General features: G+C 40.3%; 1 protein-coding gene and 1 long non-coding RNA gene across 3 annotated transcripts; one reads left to right on the forward strand and one right to left on the reverse strand.

Moving 5' to 3' along the window:
• The first annotated feature begins 317 nt into the window (after positions 1–317).
• LOC128017479 (uncharacterized) lies at positions 318–18,393 on the forward strand. 2 transcript variants are annotated; one of them, XM_052602893.1, is made up of 9 exons: positions 318–525; positions 1,492–1,601; positions 2,005–2,086; positions 2,673–2,868; positions 2,961–3,029; positions 7,154–8,034; positions 10,267–11,039; positions 11,280–11,471; positions 16,451–16,635. In XM_052602893.1, the coding sequence occupies exons 1-9, from the start codon at positions 326–328 to the stop codon at positions 16,618–16,620; spliced, it is 2,673 nt and encodes an 890-aa protein (XP_052458853.1). In that variant the 5' UTR covers positions 318–325; the 3' UTR covers positions 16,621–16,635. The 2 variants fall into 2 exon arrangements, with proteins under 2 accessions (XP_052458853.1, XP_052458852.1); XM_052602892.1 differs by lacking the exon at positions 16,451–16,635 and adding an exon at positions 16,688–18,393 and having other exon boundaries at positions 332–525.
• On the reverse strand, positions 4,560–6,340 carry LOC128017483 (uncharacterized). Its single transcript, XR_008184466.1, has 4 exons — positions 6,010–6,340; positions 5,856–5,921; positions 5,030–5,166; positions 4,560–4,914 (listed from the first exon to the last, which is right to left on the reverse strand). It is a non-coding gene; the product is annotated as an uncharacterized LOC128017483 (long non-coding RNA).
• Positions 18,394–19,127: the final 734 nt, after the last annotated feature.

Consider the following 19,127-nt stretch of genomic DNA (forward strand, 5'->3'; position numbering starts at 1 on the left):
TAAAACAATCTAATATTTAAGATCAGATCTCTAGAAAAAAGAGCTTAGAAATTCTCAGGACTTCTTAAGATTGCATTAGTTTAAACTTTTTAAGGCCTACATTTTTATTTTATTTTACTGTATAATATATTTTCATGGGTCCATGATTTAAAATGAAAACCATAAAAATAACTTGCACTTTACAACTATTGTCCTAATACAGGTTAAATACAACTAGAATCAATAGTTTTTGTTACTTAGGTACATTAGTATAATTTTAAGTTGTATGTTGTAAATGTACAGAAATGTGAACACTAGTGTGTAAGCATACGGGGTATCAGTAATAATGTTTATAAACGCGTGTATCTCTCAGACAGACAGACGGAGGCTGTGGAGCCCACATCAGGGCCTGACCCGCTCAGCGCTTCTGCGCATGCGCACCGGAGCAGTGCTAATGGCGGAGAGCGTGCGGTCGCCGTTCGATTACCGGGAGCCCCCGACCCTCGACAGCGACGGGGATGGAGGGAAGCCGCCACCGCCGCGCGGGTCAGTAACTGTCGCTGGAGAAGCGGGTCGTGCCGCTGGTTTCGGGGGGGATGCTCGGATTAGCGTGCGTGCTAACGGTTAGCCGGTCCGGTTGTGTTGTCCTCGTGCACACGCCGCGGTGATAGAAGGACCCGCGGCCGTTACATCGACCGACGCCTCTCCCGTGCCCCGAACTCGCGCGAGTATTAACTGTGCTCTCTTCACATTCCGCGTATTTACCCGTTAATGTCAGAAGCGGTGGCGACTCGAACGATTAGCAAAACACTGCGCGAGTGCGCGAGACCTGCTTGCGCGTGCACGCACAATGCTACCGAGCGCGCGCACGTGTGTAAGCGACCGTTACAGCAGTTCACCATGGTAACCGTCGACCGTTACAGCAGTTCACCATGGCAACCATTGATGGTTACATCAGTTCACCATGGTAACATCGAGCGAGATCGTGACAGCAGCGATCGTGATTCGGTCTAATAATCGCTGCGGAAACCGATTTACTCTGTTTATATCTGCATTAGATACAATAACTAAGTATCCAACAGATAAAATGTATTATGACTTTTAAAAAGTGTATATATAAGTTGTAATTTTTAATGAACGTTCTGTTAATGTTACTGTAACATGTTATTACAATCTTATTATTTATGTATTATAATATATTTTTCTTCGCTAAGGTAGGTTAGGTTAAATCGAATTGATTCAGAACTGATTCAGAGTCATTAGTCTGAATCAGTGAGTCTGAACACCGAATCGACTCACGACTCATTCACAGTCTGTATTAGAGTTTTATAAGTGCACTACATTTTTTCCACGTCATGTTGTGTAGTAAACCGTTCAGTTTGTGTTTGTAAGAATCTTCTTGTGTGTGTGAGGACGCTGAAGGCCTGTAACAGTATGTGTGTGTGTGTGTGTGTGTGTGTGTGTGTGTGTGTGTGTGTGTGTGTGTGTGTGTGTGTGTGTGTGTGTGTGCAGGCGAGTGTGTGGCAGGAAGAGGAAGGGCACGCCGGTGAAGGTGTGTGAGAGGGCGGTGTATGTGACGGAGGACGAGGAGGAGAGTCTGTCTGAACACAGTTACAGCCCAGGTACTGAAACACAGCTCAGCTTCACTGGATTCTCCATCAATCAGGTTTTAGAGTCTCAAATCTGATCCTCAGGATCTTCTGAGGCGCGTTTGTTTCTTCAGCTCTCCATCACTGTGTTATATGTGCGGATCATTTACATCTCATCTCACTGAGACACATCACTGGAGATATAGAGCACTGACTCATATTAAGATCAGTTTATATCAGTATCTAATGCACTGTTAGAAAGATCTCACTGATATCAGAATTACATCATATACATATCATCATCTGCTACAAAGTCATATTTCTGCTCAGTTTGAGTCTCTGAATAAATCGACTATACAAGTCAATAAAGGCTGATGGATCAGATATGATACTCACAGATGTATGTTATGTTTAAATGTGTGTTTGTTGTGTGTAGGAGATGATCAGTACGCGGAGGGATCTGAAGACAGACTTCCTCCTCCGGACAGCCCTTACTTCCTCACAGACCCTCAGCTCTGGTACAGACCCGCTCCACTCAGCAGGCCACTTCCTGTCAGGACAGGAAGTGCCTGCGCTATAAGCCTGTCACCTGAGGATGCTTATTCACACCACACAGTTACAAAACAACAACAGTCTTCAACACTTGACTATATCCTGACTTTCTTATTTTTATTATGAGATTCTCAGAAATAATGCTCATAATTTGTTCATATCTCACAATCTTTTTTTTATCATAATTCTAAGTTTGCATCTTTTATATCTTGTAATTCTTAGTTTATATCTCGCAATTTTAACCCTTTTCATAATTCAGTTTTTATAATTTACAGTTTTAGCTTTTTTTCTCAAAATTGAGTTTTTGTAATTTTTACTTTTTTCTTCAAGTTTACAACAGAAAAATACAGCTAATTGTTTTGTCTGAATTTTTATCTCAAGAATGTGAGTGTTTTATGATGCATTTCTGAGATATAACCGCAAGAAATACAACACTTCATGAAATAAAAAGCCACTTTTGTGTTGATTCGCTGGAGGAGTGATCTCCTCAGTCCTGAGCCCTGTGTTGACTTTGTGTGTGTGTGTGTGTGTGTGTGTGTGTGTGCGCTGCAGTGTGCCGGAGCTGGCTGAAGAGGGTGCTAGTGGCGTCCGCGGCCCGGTGCTGTTCCACCCCCCGCCCAACTGCAGGATCAGAGAGGTGCATTGTGGGAGTCAGGTCCGGCTCGTCGTCATAGCCATTCGAGACATTGCCAAAGGAGAGGAGATCACCGTGGACTACAGCCTGACCGACTGGGGAGAGAATACCATGGTGAACGACCAGAACCTCACTGAAACACACTCTACTGTACTCTCCACACATCTGTGTAACCTTGAACTCACTCATGATCTGTTCAATCACAGGGCTTTCACACTGCAGTGTCCCCGCGCGGGTTTGACTGTGGATTCAACCCAGAGAGCACCATCAAGAAGGTGATTCACACACACACACAGAGACACAGACACACACTCACACACTGAGTGTCTTTACATGCAGAGCTGGAGTTAAGGCAGATTGTAGATCATGAACCTTTGACACTGGAGGATTGAGCTTCTCAAACATGGAAAAAAAAATGCTGTTGTCAATAAAACTAAAAGAAAATTATAATTGTTTCTTAAATACAGTGTAATATTGTGTAAGTAATTTTTTTAAATTATTTAGTTATATTCAAGATAATAAACGCAGGAATATTATAGTTAATTAAAACTGAAACATTATAGTAAAAAAATTGTGAACCTAAACTTATTTAAAATAAATAAAAATGAAAAAAACTTGTCATAATTCAAACAAATGTTTTATTTGCTGTGATGTGGGGTTAATAACTAAAACTATTTAAAAAACTGAAACTTTAACTGAAAAAAAAAAAAAATTATCTCATCTTTTTGAAAAGGCAACATTTCTCATGGTCATTTACTTTAATGGTACTAACATAGCTAATAGCTAACTATATAAATAAAAATTAATAAAATACGCAACAAAACTAAATTTGAAAATATAAAAATAAAATCTAATTCAAAATTTTAAAGGGGTCATATGGCGTTGTTAAAAAGATCAGTATGTTGTGTATTTGCTATAATGCAATGTTTATGAGGTTTAAGGTTAAAAAAACACATTATTTTTCACATACTGTACATTATCAAGTATCCCAGAGTGCAGTCTGGACGATGGGGCGGGGCGACACGTGTCGCCCCGCCCACCTCAGCGGTTATTGGTTTATGATTAAGATGAGCTTATTGGTGTACAGATGAGTGACGATTTTACAGCTTATTGGTATAGAGAATTATGACGCTATTAACAGGATTGGAATGCGGAAGTAGACACTCAGATGAATAAACTTTTAATATAAATTAAAAAGTGAATATAAATGTTTTTGCATTTATTGTTGCATTTCCACAACATCCCGTATAAATACAAAGAGTTTTGGATTACGACGAACAGAACAGAAATAAATGGTCTACTCCCTCAATGGCTGTAGTGTAGACGCTACCTCGGCATTACTCGCTGGTTTGAAAATGACACGGCAATATTATGCGAAGTATGCGTCGTGTGTGTAACAAATTGTCACCAGTCTCTGAACGTCACCAATAATATTCTGAACATTCCCTTGGCCCCTACGAAAATTTACCATGGTTCTGCTACAGTAACTATAGTAAAACTATGGTGTTTTTATAATTACAGCTCACAGTAATTAATATGCCAACAAATATTTTTACTACAATAAATCCATGGTTACTTTTTGCAAGGAAGGAACTATACAGAACTTGCCCAAAAACACTTGTTACTTTCTGTTATTTGTTTTCTGAACTGCACTACTGAAAACCTCATTAATCCTCACAATCCTGTCACAACTAAATTAAGAATCCATTATGAGCAATGCATAGCAAATGATGTTATCATCAAATATGAGAAACCTTAAAGAATGATAGACTGATGTAAATGACTGAAACCGGTTGTCATGCACGTGTTTTCCATAGCTTTTTTATTAAAACATTATACACTGCAAAGTTGAACTTTAAATGACATCAATTAATACATCAAAACCAGTTGATCTCAGTCCATTCTCTATTTCCCTTCAATGAACTTAACACACAAATGTGTTTCATGCCGCAAAAAAAAAAAAAAAAAAAAAAAACAGTCCTTGGAACAAAATCCTGTGTAAACAAAAGCCCAGAAGATCACCACGCCGGTCTCTTCCCTGTACCCTGGTGGGTTAAACTTGAAAAGGGCTCTGCACTGCAAGCATTCCCTGATGCTGTACATCCGTCTGAACTCATTCCGGTCAGGAGACAGGAGGACAATTCTTCCAGTTGGCCACAACTTCTAGTGTAAAGACAAAATACAGGAAAGATAATAATAATAATACAAAAAAAGTTTAACAGCCTTCTACTACAAAATTCAATTGGAGAATGAGCATTAAACGGGGAAATCTTACTGTCTAGCCAGGCAAACTGTGCCGCTTTCCGAAAAACTTCGGAGCACATCCCTAAACCATCTGCAAACCAGAGAAAGAGTCAAATATGCAGAGTCACCCGCTGACAAAATAACTTCACTGAGGATTTCCAGTGGAAGCTGTTGAATCAAAAACATACATAGGTTTATTTATACATGTATATAAAAGTTATTAAACATTATATAAACACTGAATACAGACAACCTTGCTTTAAAACTCTTGTTAAAAACTCTATAGATTGTTGCCACAACTCCATACTCATTCTTTTATAATAACACTAATAAAATGTTAATATATACAGTACTGTGCAGAAGTATTAGGCATGTTAGTATTTTCACATTGAAAAAAAAACTGTTTTAAGCCAATTATTTATATCTTTTGCTGTTGTGTGTCAGTAGGATATGTTAGTTTACATTTCCACACATTCATTTTGCCATTAATTGTAATAATCCAGTGAGATATTTGTATATATTTGTATGCATGATCCACATGAAGATCTTTTACATTGAATATAAATATTTCTGTCTTATATGGTGAACAAAATCCACATTAGATCGCAAACAGAAGTTATTTAAAAAACTCGCTGCTGTCTGAAAATGAATTAAGCTGAAATGTTTTTAAATGTCTTTGATGCTGATGTTAACTGATAGCTATATATTAAATAATCCACAGTGCTGACCAATATAGTACTTGTACATAATTCCAATTTCACATCTGAACAACTATGTAGCTGTAATAACTAAAATACCTCTGCATGTACACACATATGTAATTATTAGTTCTTAATGAATGTATGTGCACAAATAACCTGCTTTGCTGGACTCTGGCTGAAGACATGGTGAATGGTGAAGTTCCTCCCCTCAGTGGTTGAGCTCTAAAAGAACAAATGTCAAGAGGTAGGTATATTGCTAGATATAGTACAGAGTAATGTTTCATGTAGCAACATTCAAACAGCTACATACATTTGCGGAGTGAAGCTGTCCAGGAGAACAGAACACCACCACCTCCTGATCATGTCATCCTGAAAAATAATAATAATAATAATATACACACAAAAATCATGCATGTCTGTTCAAATAACTTGACAAATGTGATGCCATACCTATGTAAAATCGAACCTATGAACTAAAGCCATGTACAGAGTGTACTGTTACAATCCACAAAGAACAATAAAATTAGCAATTTATAACAATTATTAACAATAATTATTCAAATTGAACGTACCATGGATAAATAAATGATCAAACATCGCATTTCATATTATAAGATATTTACACAACCACTTTTACTCACCTCAAGCAATCAACGGAATAGCATTATTACTCTGCTGCTGTAGTTGCCACTGTTCTGTTTGTTTCAACGCAAACTGCCCCCTGCTGGCTCGGAGGAAAATGTCAAAGGCGGGGAAAACAAATATGGGCGGGGCGACACGTGTCGCTCCGCCTCGAAGTGTCGCCCCCGCCCCATCGTCCAGACTGCACTCTGGGGTTACTCTACATTATTGCTTCTCATCTATGCCCCGCCTTCTGAAGAGCGAGGTGTGCTCTGATTGGTCAGATATCCAGTGTATTGTGATTGGCTGAATGCCTCAAGCATTTGTCAGATATATTACGCCCCTCACCAAACTGTGATGAGTGGCCCGGAGCAATGAGACCAAACTCATCATGGGCTATTTCATAACTATGTGGTGTTTTAAACCATGCGGGCATGCGAGAGAGAGAGAGCCTATGAAAGCACCAATAATCTATATAATATACTTTCAAACATAGGCTACTGATAGACTAGCATGTTAAATATAAGAATATTTAAAACAGCTATTTCATATATATTCTGAAACAACAGTCATACATGGCTATTAGGAGCACGTCCTGTGACAAGTTTACGGCATCAGAGCAAAGTTAATCTGCAGTCAACGATGAAAATCAAAAGTATTGAATAAATATAAAGTAAAACAGCTAAGTTGATATATTTGTAGTAAAGTTGAATTGAACTGCTGCATCAGGCCCAAAATCTATGAGAGATTTCTCTTGTGTATGAACATTTTCCCATTTAAAGCTGTTTCTCTGTCGAGACTGTCTGTCTCACAGCTGGCCTGTCTCTCTGCAGGAGGAGGAGCCAGGTTCACTCCCTCTGTCTCTCACTGTTTCTGACTACCTCACTCCGTCCTGGTCTCTGTCTCCCTCCTCCTCTCCACTGTCTCACTCCGAGGCCAGCGACTCCGACCGAGAGGACGAGGAGGAGGAGGAAGACGATGACGATGATGACGAAGACGACGAAGAGGACCTGGAGGACCTGCGGGGACGCATGATGAGACGCCGCAAGAAACGCAAAACCTCAGCGACCGTCAAGAAGAAAGCCCAGCCCCGCCCCCTGTCCTTCGCATGCCCCGCCCCTTCATCACCGGCACCCTTCCAGCAGCCTCTAGCCCCGCCCACAACGAACATCAACAATAATATCAACATAAACATCGGTGCGAGTGGCACGCTCTCCCGCAGACAGCACTGTCCCTACTGCGGGCGTCACTTCCGCTCCCTCGCTAGACACCTGGAGAAACACCACGAGCAGCAGCCCGAGGTCCGAGCCGCCATGGAGCTCTCGCACCCCCCCGCCTCCTCGCACCCCTTCACCTCTCCCGCTCAGCCCTCGTCCTCCCTGGGTACAACCTCCCTGTTCTCCCGCGAGCGAGACTCTTCGTCTTCAGCTCCGAAATCCGGAGGTGTCTCCTTCTCGCTCTCGCTGTCTCCACCTCCTGCCTCCAGTACCTCAAAAAAGAGCTCAACGTCATCGCCTAAAAAGCCAGTCACTAACAAGAGCCCTGCCGTCTCACCCAACCCTCCCGCCAGGAGAGGACGGCCACCGAAGAAAGAGAAAGAACAGCCGCAGAAGAAGCAGGAGGAGGTGCCTCCAACGCCCGGGAAACAGGAGGAGGAGGAGTTCGACATGAGAGAAGACGTAAGCACAGAGGACAAGGACGGTGAAATGACGAGGTGAGTTCATCTGAGTTCAGGTTTCATTGAGAAAAAGTGTGAGAAATAGGGCTGCACAGATTAACCGCTCATTGGTAGAAAATCGGTTCTAATATTGGACAATTCACATCTGCTGAGATATTAAACAAATCATGATTCAGTTAGGGCAGGAATTTACATTTAATCATTTAGCAGACGCTTTTTTCCAAAGTGACTTACAAACAAGAACAATAGAAGCAATCAGACCAATTAGAGAACAACAACAGTATACAAGTACCATGACAAGTCTCAGTTAGTCTAGTACAGAACACGTATCATCATAATAGACAAGAAAAAAAAAAGGTAAGTTCTAGTATTAGTTGGTCAAGTGCTGGCGAAAAAGATGAGTCTTTAGATGTTTCTTGAAAATGAGTGAAGAGAGATTGGGAGATCATTCCACCAGCTGGGCACAGTCCAGGAGAAGGACCGTGAGAGTGATTTTGAACTTCTTTGGGATGGCACCACAAGACGTTGTTCACTTGCAGAGCCCAAACTTCTGGAGGGCACATAAGATTTAACCAGTGAGTTTAGGTAAGTTGGTGCCGTGCCAGTGGTCGTCTTGTAGGCAAACATCAGTACCTTGAATTTGATGCGAGCGGCTACTGGTAGCCAGTGTAACCTGATGAGGAGAGGAGTAACATGAGCTTTTTTTGCTCATTGAAGACAACCCTCGCTGCTGCATTCTGGATCAACTGCAGAGGCTTGAGTACATGCAGGAAGAGCCAGGAGAGCATTACAATAGTATAGTCTGTAGAGAACAAGAGCTTGGACAAGAAGTTGGGTTGCTTGCTCTGACAGGAAGGGTCTAATCTTCCTAATGGTGTATAAGGCAAATCGTTGTAGCAGTATGGTCTGTGAAGCTTAAGTGAAAGTCATGACATTAGCCAAGTATGATTACCTATACTCAGAATTGGTGCTCTGCATTGAACCCATCTAAGTGCACACACCGGGAGCAGTGGGCAGCTATATATCCAGCGCCCAGGGATCAAGTGCCGGTTCAGTGCCTTGCTCAAGGGCACTTCAGCCATGAGTATCAGCCACAGAGACTCAAACCAATGACCTTCTGGTAACTAGTCCGGCTTGCTAAGCATTATGCCACAGCTGCCCCTAATTGACTAACTGATGAATCCATCACAACTCCTAGGTTTCTGGCTGTCCTGGAAGGAGTAATATATAGTAACAGCGCTATATAAATGTAAGGAATTATTATTATTATTATTATTAATGGTTGATGAACCCAGCTAGAGTAGTTTTGATGAAAGGATGGGTTAGCTAGAATCATCAGCAGTTCTGTCTTTGTAAGGTTAAGCTGAAGGTGATGGTCATTCATCCAGCTAGAAATGTCTCTCAGACAGGCTGAAATGCGAGCAGCTACTGTCGGGTCATCTGGTTGAAATGAGTGTAGAGTTGGGTGTCATCAGCATAGCAGTGATAAGAAAAGCCATGCTTCTGAATGACAGATCCTAAAGATGTCATGTAGATGGAGAAGAGAAGTGGTCCAAGTACTGAGCCTTGAGGAACCCCAGTAGCAAGGTGTTGTGACTTAGAAACTTCACCCCTTCAAGACACTCTGAAGGATCTGTCAGAGAGGTAGGACTTAAACCACAGGAGTGCGGTTTCACTAGGGTTAAGAGATCTAGTATAAGGCCATGCAGAACAATGCACTAATAACTGATTTATAAGTAATAATTAACAGCCAATATGTTAGTAGTGTGCATGCTAATAACCAACTAGTTAATACTCTAAAGTGTTACTCTAATAATGTAATTGAAACCAGTGTTAGGGGTTATAGATTACAAGTAAACATGAAACTTTTTTCAAGTCACTAGTAAAGTAATGGCTTACTTTTAAATTTACAATGCATTATCTAAGTTACAATTCCTCTTCTGTCCCCAGGAATGAGTACAGAGATACTCATAAATGTCACTTTTGGTGTCACTAGCGCTTTACAGTTGCAAAAAGTGTAACTTCTGAGGTTTTTGTCATTAAAAACAAAGCAAGGTCAGCTCAGGTGACAACAAAAGTAACACAATGCATTACTTTCCATAAAAGCAATGCAATTAATTATTTCTTAATGCAGTAACACAGTATTGTAATGGATAATTTCCCCAGCACTGGTTGAAGCACTAATGTCTGTAAGAGTGTGTAGATGGTCTGTGGATCTCCTGGATGGGTTCAGCTCTGATCAGTTCACTGTGTGTTGTGTCCCTGCAGTGCTCACATGCCTCCTCTGCTGTCGTCTCTCTCCACACTGGTGCTGTATCTCCGGCGGCAGCAGCACGCCTCATTCCTGTCCCTGTCCCGCGCTCCTCCATCGGCCGAGGCCTGGCGTCTGCTCTGTCACTCCAGCCTGGCTCTGCTGATCCTCTTCAACCGTCACCGTGAGTGTGAGGTGGCCAAGCTCTCGGTGCAGGACTACCGCGGCCGCACCTCTCCCTCCTCTCCCTCGCTGGAGGCTGCTCTGTCACCGTTCGAGCGCGCTGTGCTCTGTCTACTGCCACGGGTGGGAGTCCTGGGCAAACGTGGACGCGTCCAGACACTCATCCTTCCTCCGCACTCAGAGGCGTGTCTGGATCTGCTCCTGAAGACGTCTGCAGACGTGGGCGTGGATCCCCAGAGCCCCTATGTGTTCTCGCGGCCGTATCACTCCCCGGCCACACCACTGCGCGGGACAGACCTGCTGCGGAGCCTAGCACGCTCTAGCGGTGCCAAGAACCCCGCGGCGCTCACCGCCCCCCGAACACGCCGACAGGTGGCCATCCTGACCCAGCTGCTGCTGCTGGAGGAGGGCGAGCGCACGCCGGGCACAGCCACCAGACGCCTGGAGGACTTCCTGCAGAGCGAGTATCACGTGACCCAGAGCTGCGCTCGGATTGGTCAGGACCCGGCGCTGATGAACCGTGTGGGGAGAGTGGTTCTGTATGGAGAGAGAGAGGGAGTGCTGTTCAGAGGAATGAGCCTGCAGCACATCTGCCTCGAGCTGGACGGTACACACACAGTTTAATGCATCCTTACTATAATTACTATTAATAATATTAATTGTAGTGTTAATATTAGTGTTTTTTAAAAAATCTAATTAATCCTTTAGTGTAGGTTTTTACAAACATATGTTTTCTTGAGCACTAAATCATCATATTATTCTGACTAGACTTTTTTTTGTAGTATTTGAGTATATCAGTCCCGTGGAGGAGCTGTGTGTTAAAGTGTGTGTTGTGTGTGTGTGTCAGTGATGTCGGGGAACTCTGCCGACTCGTTCTCGGAGGAGTCTGATGGAGAGGCCAGTAAGAGTAAAGACTCTGTGAAGAAGAAGAAGCAAGGGTCGAGTACTCGAGCGCCGCGGCTGAAGAAGAGCAGTCCTCATCCGTCCAGCAGCTCACAGTCAGCAGCACTCAAGAGACGCAGCGCTCCGCTCAAGACCGGTCAGTCACCTCATTAAACCTCACATCCATCACAAGTTACATGATACAGAAGTCAATCGAGAGCAGTAGTAATCCTCACCGGTTACACACCGCAAGAAGAGAGTGTGAAAACCTCCCTGAATATCATCTATGAGACCAACAACAGGAGACTAACACTGACAACCATCCAGTTAGAACACTTCTCAATCCACACATTAATACTAACAGTGGATTTACTGTAGTAACACTAAACCTACATAATTAATACACCATTATCAAACACTTGGTAAGCCACTGATTTCCACTCTCTGATGTGAAATTTGATGAAGAAAAGTGAGTTTGACTAAACATAGACTTGAACCCAGTTGATCGTATCAGCTGCTGTTCCCCAGTACATTAACCCTGCCCCCCCCACCGCAGGCACTAATTAACAGCCTCCAACGAGATTCAATGAACATGACACAAGTGTGTTTATTCTTTTATTTTATTCTTGACTTTTTTGCTTAAAAATTTAAAAACTTTTTATTCTACGTTTATTCTCAACATTATTAAGCTTTTTTTTCTCAAAACAACTCCTATTAATTCTCAAAATGTAATGAGTTATCTCAACTTTATCTAAACTTTTTTTCTCTAAATTTAATGACTTTAATCTCAAGATATTTTTATTTTTCAATTATTACTTGGCCATAATTTTCTTCTGTAATTGTATATATTTTTATATAAATATTTTAAATTAGTTTTTGCTTTTTAAATATGTCTATATAGTAGAGCCCGACCGATATGGATTTTTGGGGGCCGATGCCGATATTAACTCGAAAAGAGCCGATTTATAAGCCGATATTTTGATTTTGAAAATAAACTGGATATTAGACCCATTTCCTATAAACTGCACTTACACAATATTCAATAGCAAAATATCTGCCTGTTCTATGTATGTGGGCTGTATAAACCATTTTCCAGAAGGGATTTATGTTTAACCCATTAACTGTCACTCACAATTTTGAACATTGACTTTGTAGTGCACGATCCAAACTTAAATTTTTATAGTTCATGAATGAAAATATTTTGTAACATGATATTGATGTATCATTTACATGAAAATGCGATGTCTGATTATAAAATGGGTTTTAAAGGATGAATCTTGAGATTTTAAGTTTTCAGTCAATACATAACTTCTGATGATTTCTAAAATGTGATAGAGAAAAAGGCAACAAAGAAGTCTTCTTTTTTAAACAAAGGTCAAAACTCCAGTTATAATTTAGATTTTTGAGGGTGCACTCTTGTCATAAATCAATCGATTACTTTTCCTTCATAATTTTTAGCAAAAAACACTGGTAAAATATATATTTGGGAGTCTTAGACCTTTCCAACGATATATAGTTTGTCAAGATTAGATTAGATTTAATTGTAATAAAGTGAAGTAAATGTAGGCGTCCCACAGAGTGGACAGTCTCAATGACTAAACAATCATTAGAATGACACTCATGTCATCATTAGAATTATAATAGACAGGGATCTCCTACATAGGCAAAATGAAGAAATATATATATATATATTATTTGTCAAGCTATAGGTATGACCTATTACCTACTTATATTTAACCATATTATTACAACATTTTCCTGTTATGTCTGTAAAGCTGCTTTGAAACAATATGTAAAAAAGAAAAAAAAAGAAGGCGCGTCCGCACCGCATCGAGTTAAAAACATCTAAACTTTTCAGAATGCAGCAAGCGCACCGCGGGTCATGTGACAAGAACTAACCAATCAGGTTCATCCTTTCCCGTAACAACGTTGAAAGCTCAGCCAAGATGAAGGAACAGCTGTTCATAGCTGTATATGGATTGCAATTTTGAAATAAATTTAGTAGCAGAGCTACTGCAAGTGATTTTTAGAGCTGCAAATCCATTTATCCTTTGCTGAAATTTCCGCGTCTTCATGGAGAGAGCACGTCATGGTTGCTTAGCAACGGCAGACGCCTCAGGAGCGCTTCTGCCCGAGCGCTTTGGAAAGAAGGAAAAAGCGGCACACCCAGCGTTTTCCACACGTTTTTAGGCGCGATATGTGAACGGCCCCTTACGCGGTCATTATGTGGGAAACACTGCAGATATATTTAGAATAAGATAAACGCTAACGTTATAGTTTGACCTCTTATTAACGTTTGCGCTCTTCCACTGATAAACATGGTATTAGCTTTGTGGCTAATCTAATATAGCAATGCATTAGCGGTTGTAAGTGATGTTGCAGAATATTTAGAAGTGATAATGATAGGACCGTTAGCTAGAACTACCACACCGTTTTTATATACAGTGTATGAACTAAATCATCTCACATGACGAACGACAGACTCACCGTCAAAACAGTACAGCATAGACATCATATAAGTAGACGCCCTATTGGCCGCTGGGCGACGAGATTTGCGGCCGCCATCTTGAACCGGTCGTACTCCTAGTTTCGTTGCGTAGCAGCAGTTAAGATGCTGCATTGTCCTGTTCTAATCGGCGGACCATCGCAAGTACGGCTCGGGATTACTTTTCACAAGTATGATTTAACATTACTATTATTACTACTATTGTTATTTGTGTTTGCGCACGTGATTTCAGGAAGTAATGTAAATTAACCCTCTGATGGTCTTCGTTTCCTGTCCACACTCGTGGACAAAACATTTAATTTTGTAACAAGATAATAGTTTTTTTTTTTTTTTTTTTTACAAATGTAATTTTACTCTGTTTGTTAATGTTTTTACTCAACATTTGTGTAGTTTTTGGAGGATTTATGATATCTTCTAAATTTCCATAAATAAATATTTATTTAAATAAGCTTTTTACAACAACAACAAAAAACAGCATTTTATGTAAAATTCACTTTATAAAAGACACAGATTTGTAACTTTCATTCATGGGGATAACATGGATAATTTTAAATGATTTAATGTAACAGTTATACCCATTTTTGATGGGTATAATGAAGTAAAAAAAAAAATAATAATAATTACTTTACCCACTAGATGGCTATAGAGCTCCACTATATGCTATTTGCAATTTGATTACCTGAAAGATATATTTTCACAAGTTGGATTCACTTGGATTCATATCTAAATATTATAAAATCACAATTATAACAAAAATAAAATATTTTTAGTCAAATGTTACTGAAAAAATCCCAGTTTTTCAATGTTACATTACAGTGCATTGCAGGCAGTAAGCATGGTAAACCGCATGACTTCTGTAGACGGGGTTTGTGTGTGTGCATGCTAAATTGTTTCGTCTCATTCTGTCATCTCACTCTCTCTCCCTCTTTGGTGGTTCTGCATTTTGCATGATTTTTTTTTAAATAATTATAAGAGAGCAGTTGTTTTATAACCTCACAAGTGTGTGTGAGAGAGAGAGAGAGAGAAGGAGAGGGAGGGAGAAGTGTGTGTGTGTTTGTGTGTGTGTGTGTGTGTGTGTGAGAGAGAGAGAGGGAGAGAGAACCAGAGAGAGTGTATATGTCACAAATTATAATAAATTGTTTCTTCAACTTATTAAAATATCTTATTTTACTGCAACTATCTGTTTGTGCTTCTTTATCATATTTATAGTGTGTGATTTTATAAATATCCTACCTCACATATTTAGATTTTGGGTGTCTGGTCACTTTTATATATTATATCAGAATATAATATGTTACTGTATGCCTATTATGAATATTAAAATACGCTGAATCATGTGTCCTGTATCATAGCTGCATGAATGACCTTTGCAGCAAAATCAGTTAGATATTCAGTGAGATATGATTAATTTAATGCGCTGACAGCTCATTACACCTGGCAAACAAGTTACACTGAGTGGAGCAGGCGACCGGTCCAAGATGGCGGCTCCACGGCTCGTTCGTGCCAATAGGCAGTAGCGGTCGATGGGGCGTCTGCCTATATATGTCTGTGCAGTACAGTACATCTCCGTGGCTTGGCTGATCGCTTTCTTCTATAGTGGAGTTGCAGACTCTCTGCAACTGCAGAGCTCCCTCTGGTGGGCAAACTATGCAACACTCATAACATGAGTGAAGCATGAGATTTAAAATGAGAATGCCGATATCGGTCGGGCTCTAAATAGTCTATATAGTTAGAATTATTTTTTAATATATCATGTTAAACTAAAAAATGCTGCTCTGAAGCTAGCTGAAAAAAACCTCTTCCTTTATTTCAGTTAGCATTGATTTTATTAACAGAAGTGTTTGTTAATGGTTTTGGTTTGAGTGATCTAGGGTTTATTAGTTTAATTATATAGCACATTTCCTACACAATGGTAATTCAAAGTGCTGTACATAAGGTAAAATAATCATGAAGAAAAATAATCACAAAAATAAAACAAGCAATTTAAAAACGTAAAAATGTATTTAAAATGAATTTTAAACAGGTAAAAATAGAAAATCATTTTACATAAAATAAAGTGAATATGTAAAATATAGTGCAATCAGTTCGGACATTGCACAGTGCTCATTCAATAAATGCACAGCTAAACAGATGAGTTTTGAGTCTAGATTTAAATGTGACTAGTGTTTTAGCACATCTGATCTCTTCTGGAAGCTGATTCCAGCTGCGGGCAGCATAGTAACTAAAGGAGGACTCCCCTGGTTTTGTGTGAACCCTTGGTATTTCTAACTGACTTGATCCTAGTGATCTGAGTGCTCTGTTAGGTTTATATTCAGTGAACATATCTGCAATATATTTAGGTCAATTAGTGCTGTCAACAGATGTGGTGATGGCTGTGTCATGTATGTTAGTGTTCATGGTGTGTGTGTGTGTGTCAGAGAAGGGTCAGTGTTAACTGTGTGTGTATCTCAGTGAAGCACTGTGTTAATGATGTGTGTGTGTTTGTGTGTGTGTGTGTATCGCAGGGAGGCACTGTGTTAAAGGTGTGTGTGTGTGTGTGTGTGTCTCTCTCAGGGAAGCACTGTGTTAATGGAGTATATGTGTGTGTGTATCAGAGAAGGGTCAGTGTTAACTGTGTGTGTGTGTCTCAGGGAAGCGCGGTGTTAACGGTGTGTGTGTGTGTGTCTCAGGGAAGCGCGGTGTTAACTGTGTGTGTGTCTCAGGGAAGCGCGGTGTTAACGGTGTGTGTGTGTGTGTGTCTCAGGGAAGCGCGGTGTTAACTGTGTGTGTGTGTGTGTGTCTCAGGGAAGCGCGGTGTTAACGGTGTGTGTGTGTGTGTGTGTGTGTGTGTGTGTTTGGGTGTGTGTGTGTGTGTGTGTGTGTCTCAGGGAAGCGCGGCGTGCTGAAGCGGCCGTGGTCGGAGGCTGAGCGAGTGGCAGTGGAGACGCACCTGAAGAGGAACATCATGGAGCTGCGTGTTCCTGCTAAAGCAGACTGTGAGCGCTGTCTGCAGCTCTGTCCTCTGCTGGTCAGTAACCAGCGCGACTGGAGGGCCATCAAGTTCTACTGCCACAACCGCATCCAGCTGCTGAGGAAACAGGGACGACGAGACGGGAACACAGCTGCCGTCTGCTAACCTCATCATTCACTCTCCTCACACAGACCGCTTCTGTGGAAAACACAACCAAGATTCACCGGAGCCATCTTTAATATCTCAGCCAAGTGCCAAAAATACAAAACGCCACACACAAGTATCATAACACGTGTGCTCTCTTTCCCACTAAAATATCCACTTCTGTGTAAACTGCTGCACATTTATCATCATCAGAGAATAAAGAGTCACGTGACTGCTATGATCTTAACTCGTGTGGAAAAGAGTTGTGTTGAGATTAATTCAGCTCGGTGAGTCTGTGATGACACCGTTGTGTTGAATATTTCCTGAACTCTTCTTCTAAGCTCACACACACTGCATGCTCACACACACACACACACACACACACTCTCCCCACATCCCCATGTGTGTGTGACTCCAGGACCGTTTCTGTTTCACACACACACGTGTTCAGACTCCTCAGAAACACAGCAGCGATGAACCGATCATAACTCTCTCTACAAGGACAGTTTTTACACAGATGATGGGTCGGACTGGCTCTCTCTCAGTTGTAAAACAGTGTTGGATCATCTGGGACCAGTTTTTCTCAGTTTCACCTCATGCGTCTGGAGTCTGATTCTCTATCAGGATCAATCACGCCCAGATCATACTTCACACTCAGATCAACAGTGATTTGTGTTTTCTGTTTATCAGTATCAATAGTGATTCTCATTACTGTAATGCATTGATATAAATACATAATATTTGTTTTGTTTTTTTTACAGAATATTTTTTGCATTTCACTAATAATATTTTCAGCTAATAATAGCATCAAAAAGCAGAAACTCCCAGTGGTCTGAGAAACGGGCTTCTTTTATTTTCGTTGTTTCTGCAGTTGGGCTGACCGGAGATATCTGGAGCTGTTCTCCACAGTGAGATTCATCCGTCTGTGTTCTCAAGTGCTGGTTGCCTTAACTCTTGTTGTTTTATTGGTTATATATAGACCTCGTCTGGCTGCAGCTGGTATTAAACCCAATCACATTCACTTGTTTCTGTGCTTCATCAGCCCAGTTCAACAGGAGCACTGTGTTTTAGGGATCATTGAGTTTGGAGATCAGCTGATGTTTCATTCCAGTGGAGTTTGTATTGCTCACCTGTGCCAATCAGACCACGATTGATTGATGAAATCAGACTGTAGAAGGACACTGAATCTCCTCTCTCTCTCCTGTACAGTCGTCTGATCTCTGATCTGTGTACAGTGACGTATCCTAACATCATATTAGCTGTTAAAAGTGTTTTCCTTGTGTGATGATGTACATTCTGTAAATATGACTTGTATGAAGTAACACGTTTAAAAGTTGTTTTCTTAAATGCTGTTGTAAAGGTATATCAGATTTTAGAGAGACAATATCTTGACAAATACAGAGCTTAAAGTCACTGCGAAGAAAAACTGAATTTCAGATTGTCATGTCTTTTTATTAAATTACAAACATGGAGACATTAGTCTGTGTGTATCTGGTGTCGTTTCTGATTTATATTTCTCACACATCACAAGCTCACATGCATGTCATAATACATGATATATAATGCTAAGGTGCTCTTCACTGACTCAAACATTTTATACAGGTGCTGGTCATATAATTAGAATATCATTAAAAAGTTGATTTATTTCACAAATTCAATTCAAAAAGTGAAACTTGTATATTATATTGATTCATTACACACAGACTGATATATATAATGGTTTGCGTCATTGGAATGGTATGAAACTTTGTAACGATTTGTGAACGCAAACACAAAAATAAAGGACATAATTTGAAAAGGTTATATGGTCCTGAAAAATAGTCCAATGTAAATATTTTTGGATACGAACAAGTTAGAATGAGAAATGATTTTTATCTAGTGGAAGTGTTTGGTACTGCACCCAAACAAAATCTCAATGAATATATATATATATATATATATATATATATATATATATATATATATATATTATTATTATTTTTTAATAGCAACCTCAAATTTGGAACACACCTTTTTTAGATTTATTTCGATTTTTTGTTTTGATTGTCAGTTTTAGAGTAAAACGTGTTTTACTTTTCACTTCAGTAATAATCTTTTTAAAGTGTTTTCATTTAAAAATGACCAAGTTAAGTCACCTTTATTTGTTATGTAATTCATACAATAATGAGTCAATGCAGCATTACAGTGTTAAACAAGAAAACAGTTTGCATTCT

This window comes from Carassius gibelio, chromosome A7 (genome assembly GCF_023724105.1).
Source record: "Carassius gibelio isolate Cgi1373 ecotype wild population from Czech Republic chromosome A7, carGib1.2-hapl.c, whole genome shotgun sequence".
NCBI classification, from domain to species: Eukaryota; Metazoa; Chordata; class Actinopteri; order Cypriniformes; family Cyprinidae; genus Carassius; species Carassius gibelio.

Coding starts and splice junctions, on each gene's coding strand:
- LOC128017479 (XM_052602893.1), top strand. CDS start 326: ATGTTTATAAACGCGTGTATCTCTCAGACAGACAGACGGAGGCTGTGG. Junction 526..1,491: donor AAGCCGCCACCGCCGCGCGG/GTCAGTAACTGT, acceptor GTGTGTGTGCAG/GCGAGTGTGTGGCAGGAAGA. Junction 2,869..2,960: donor ACTGGGGAGAGAATACCATG/GTGAACGACCAG, acceptor GTTCAATCACAG/GGCTTTCACACTGCAGTGTC.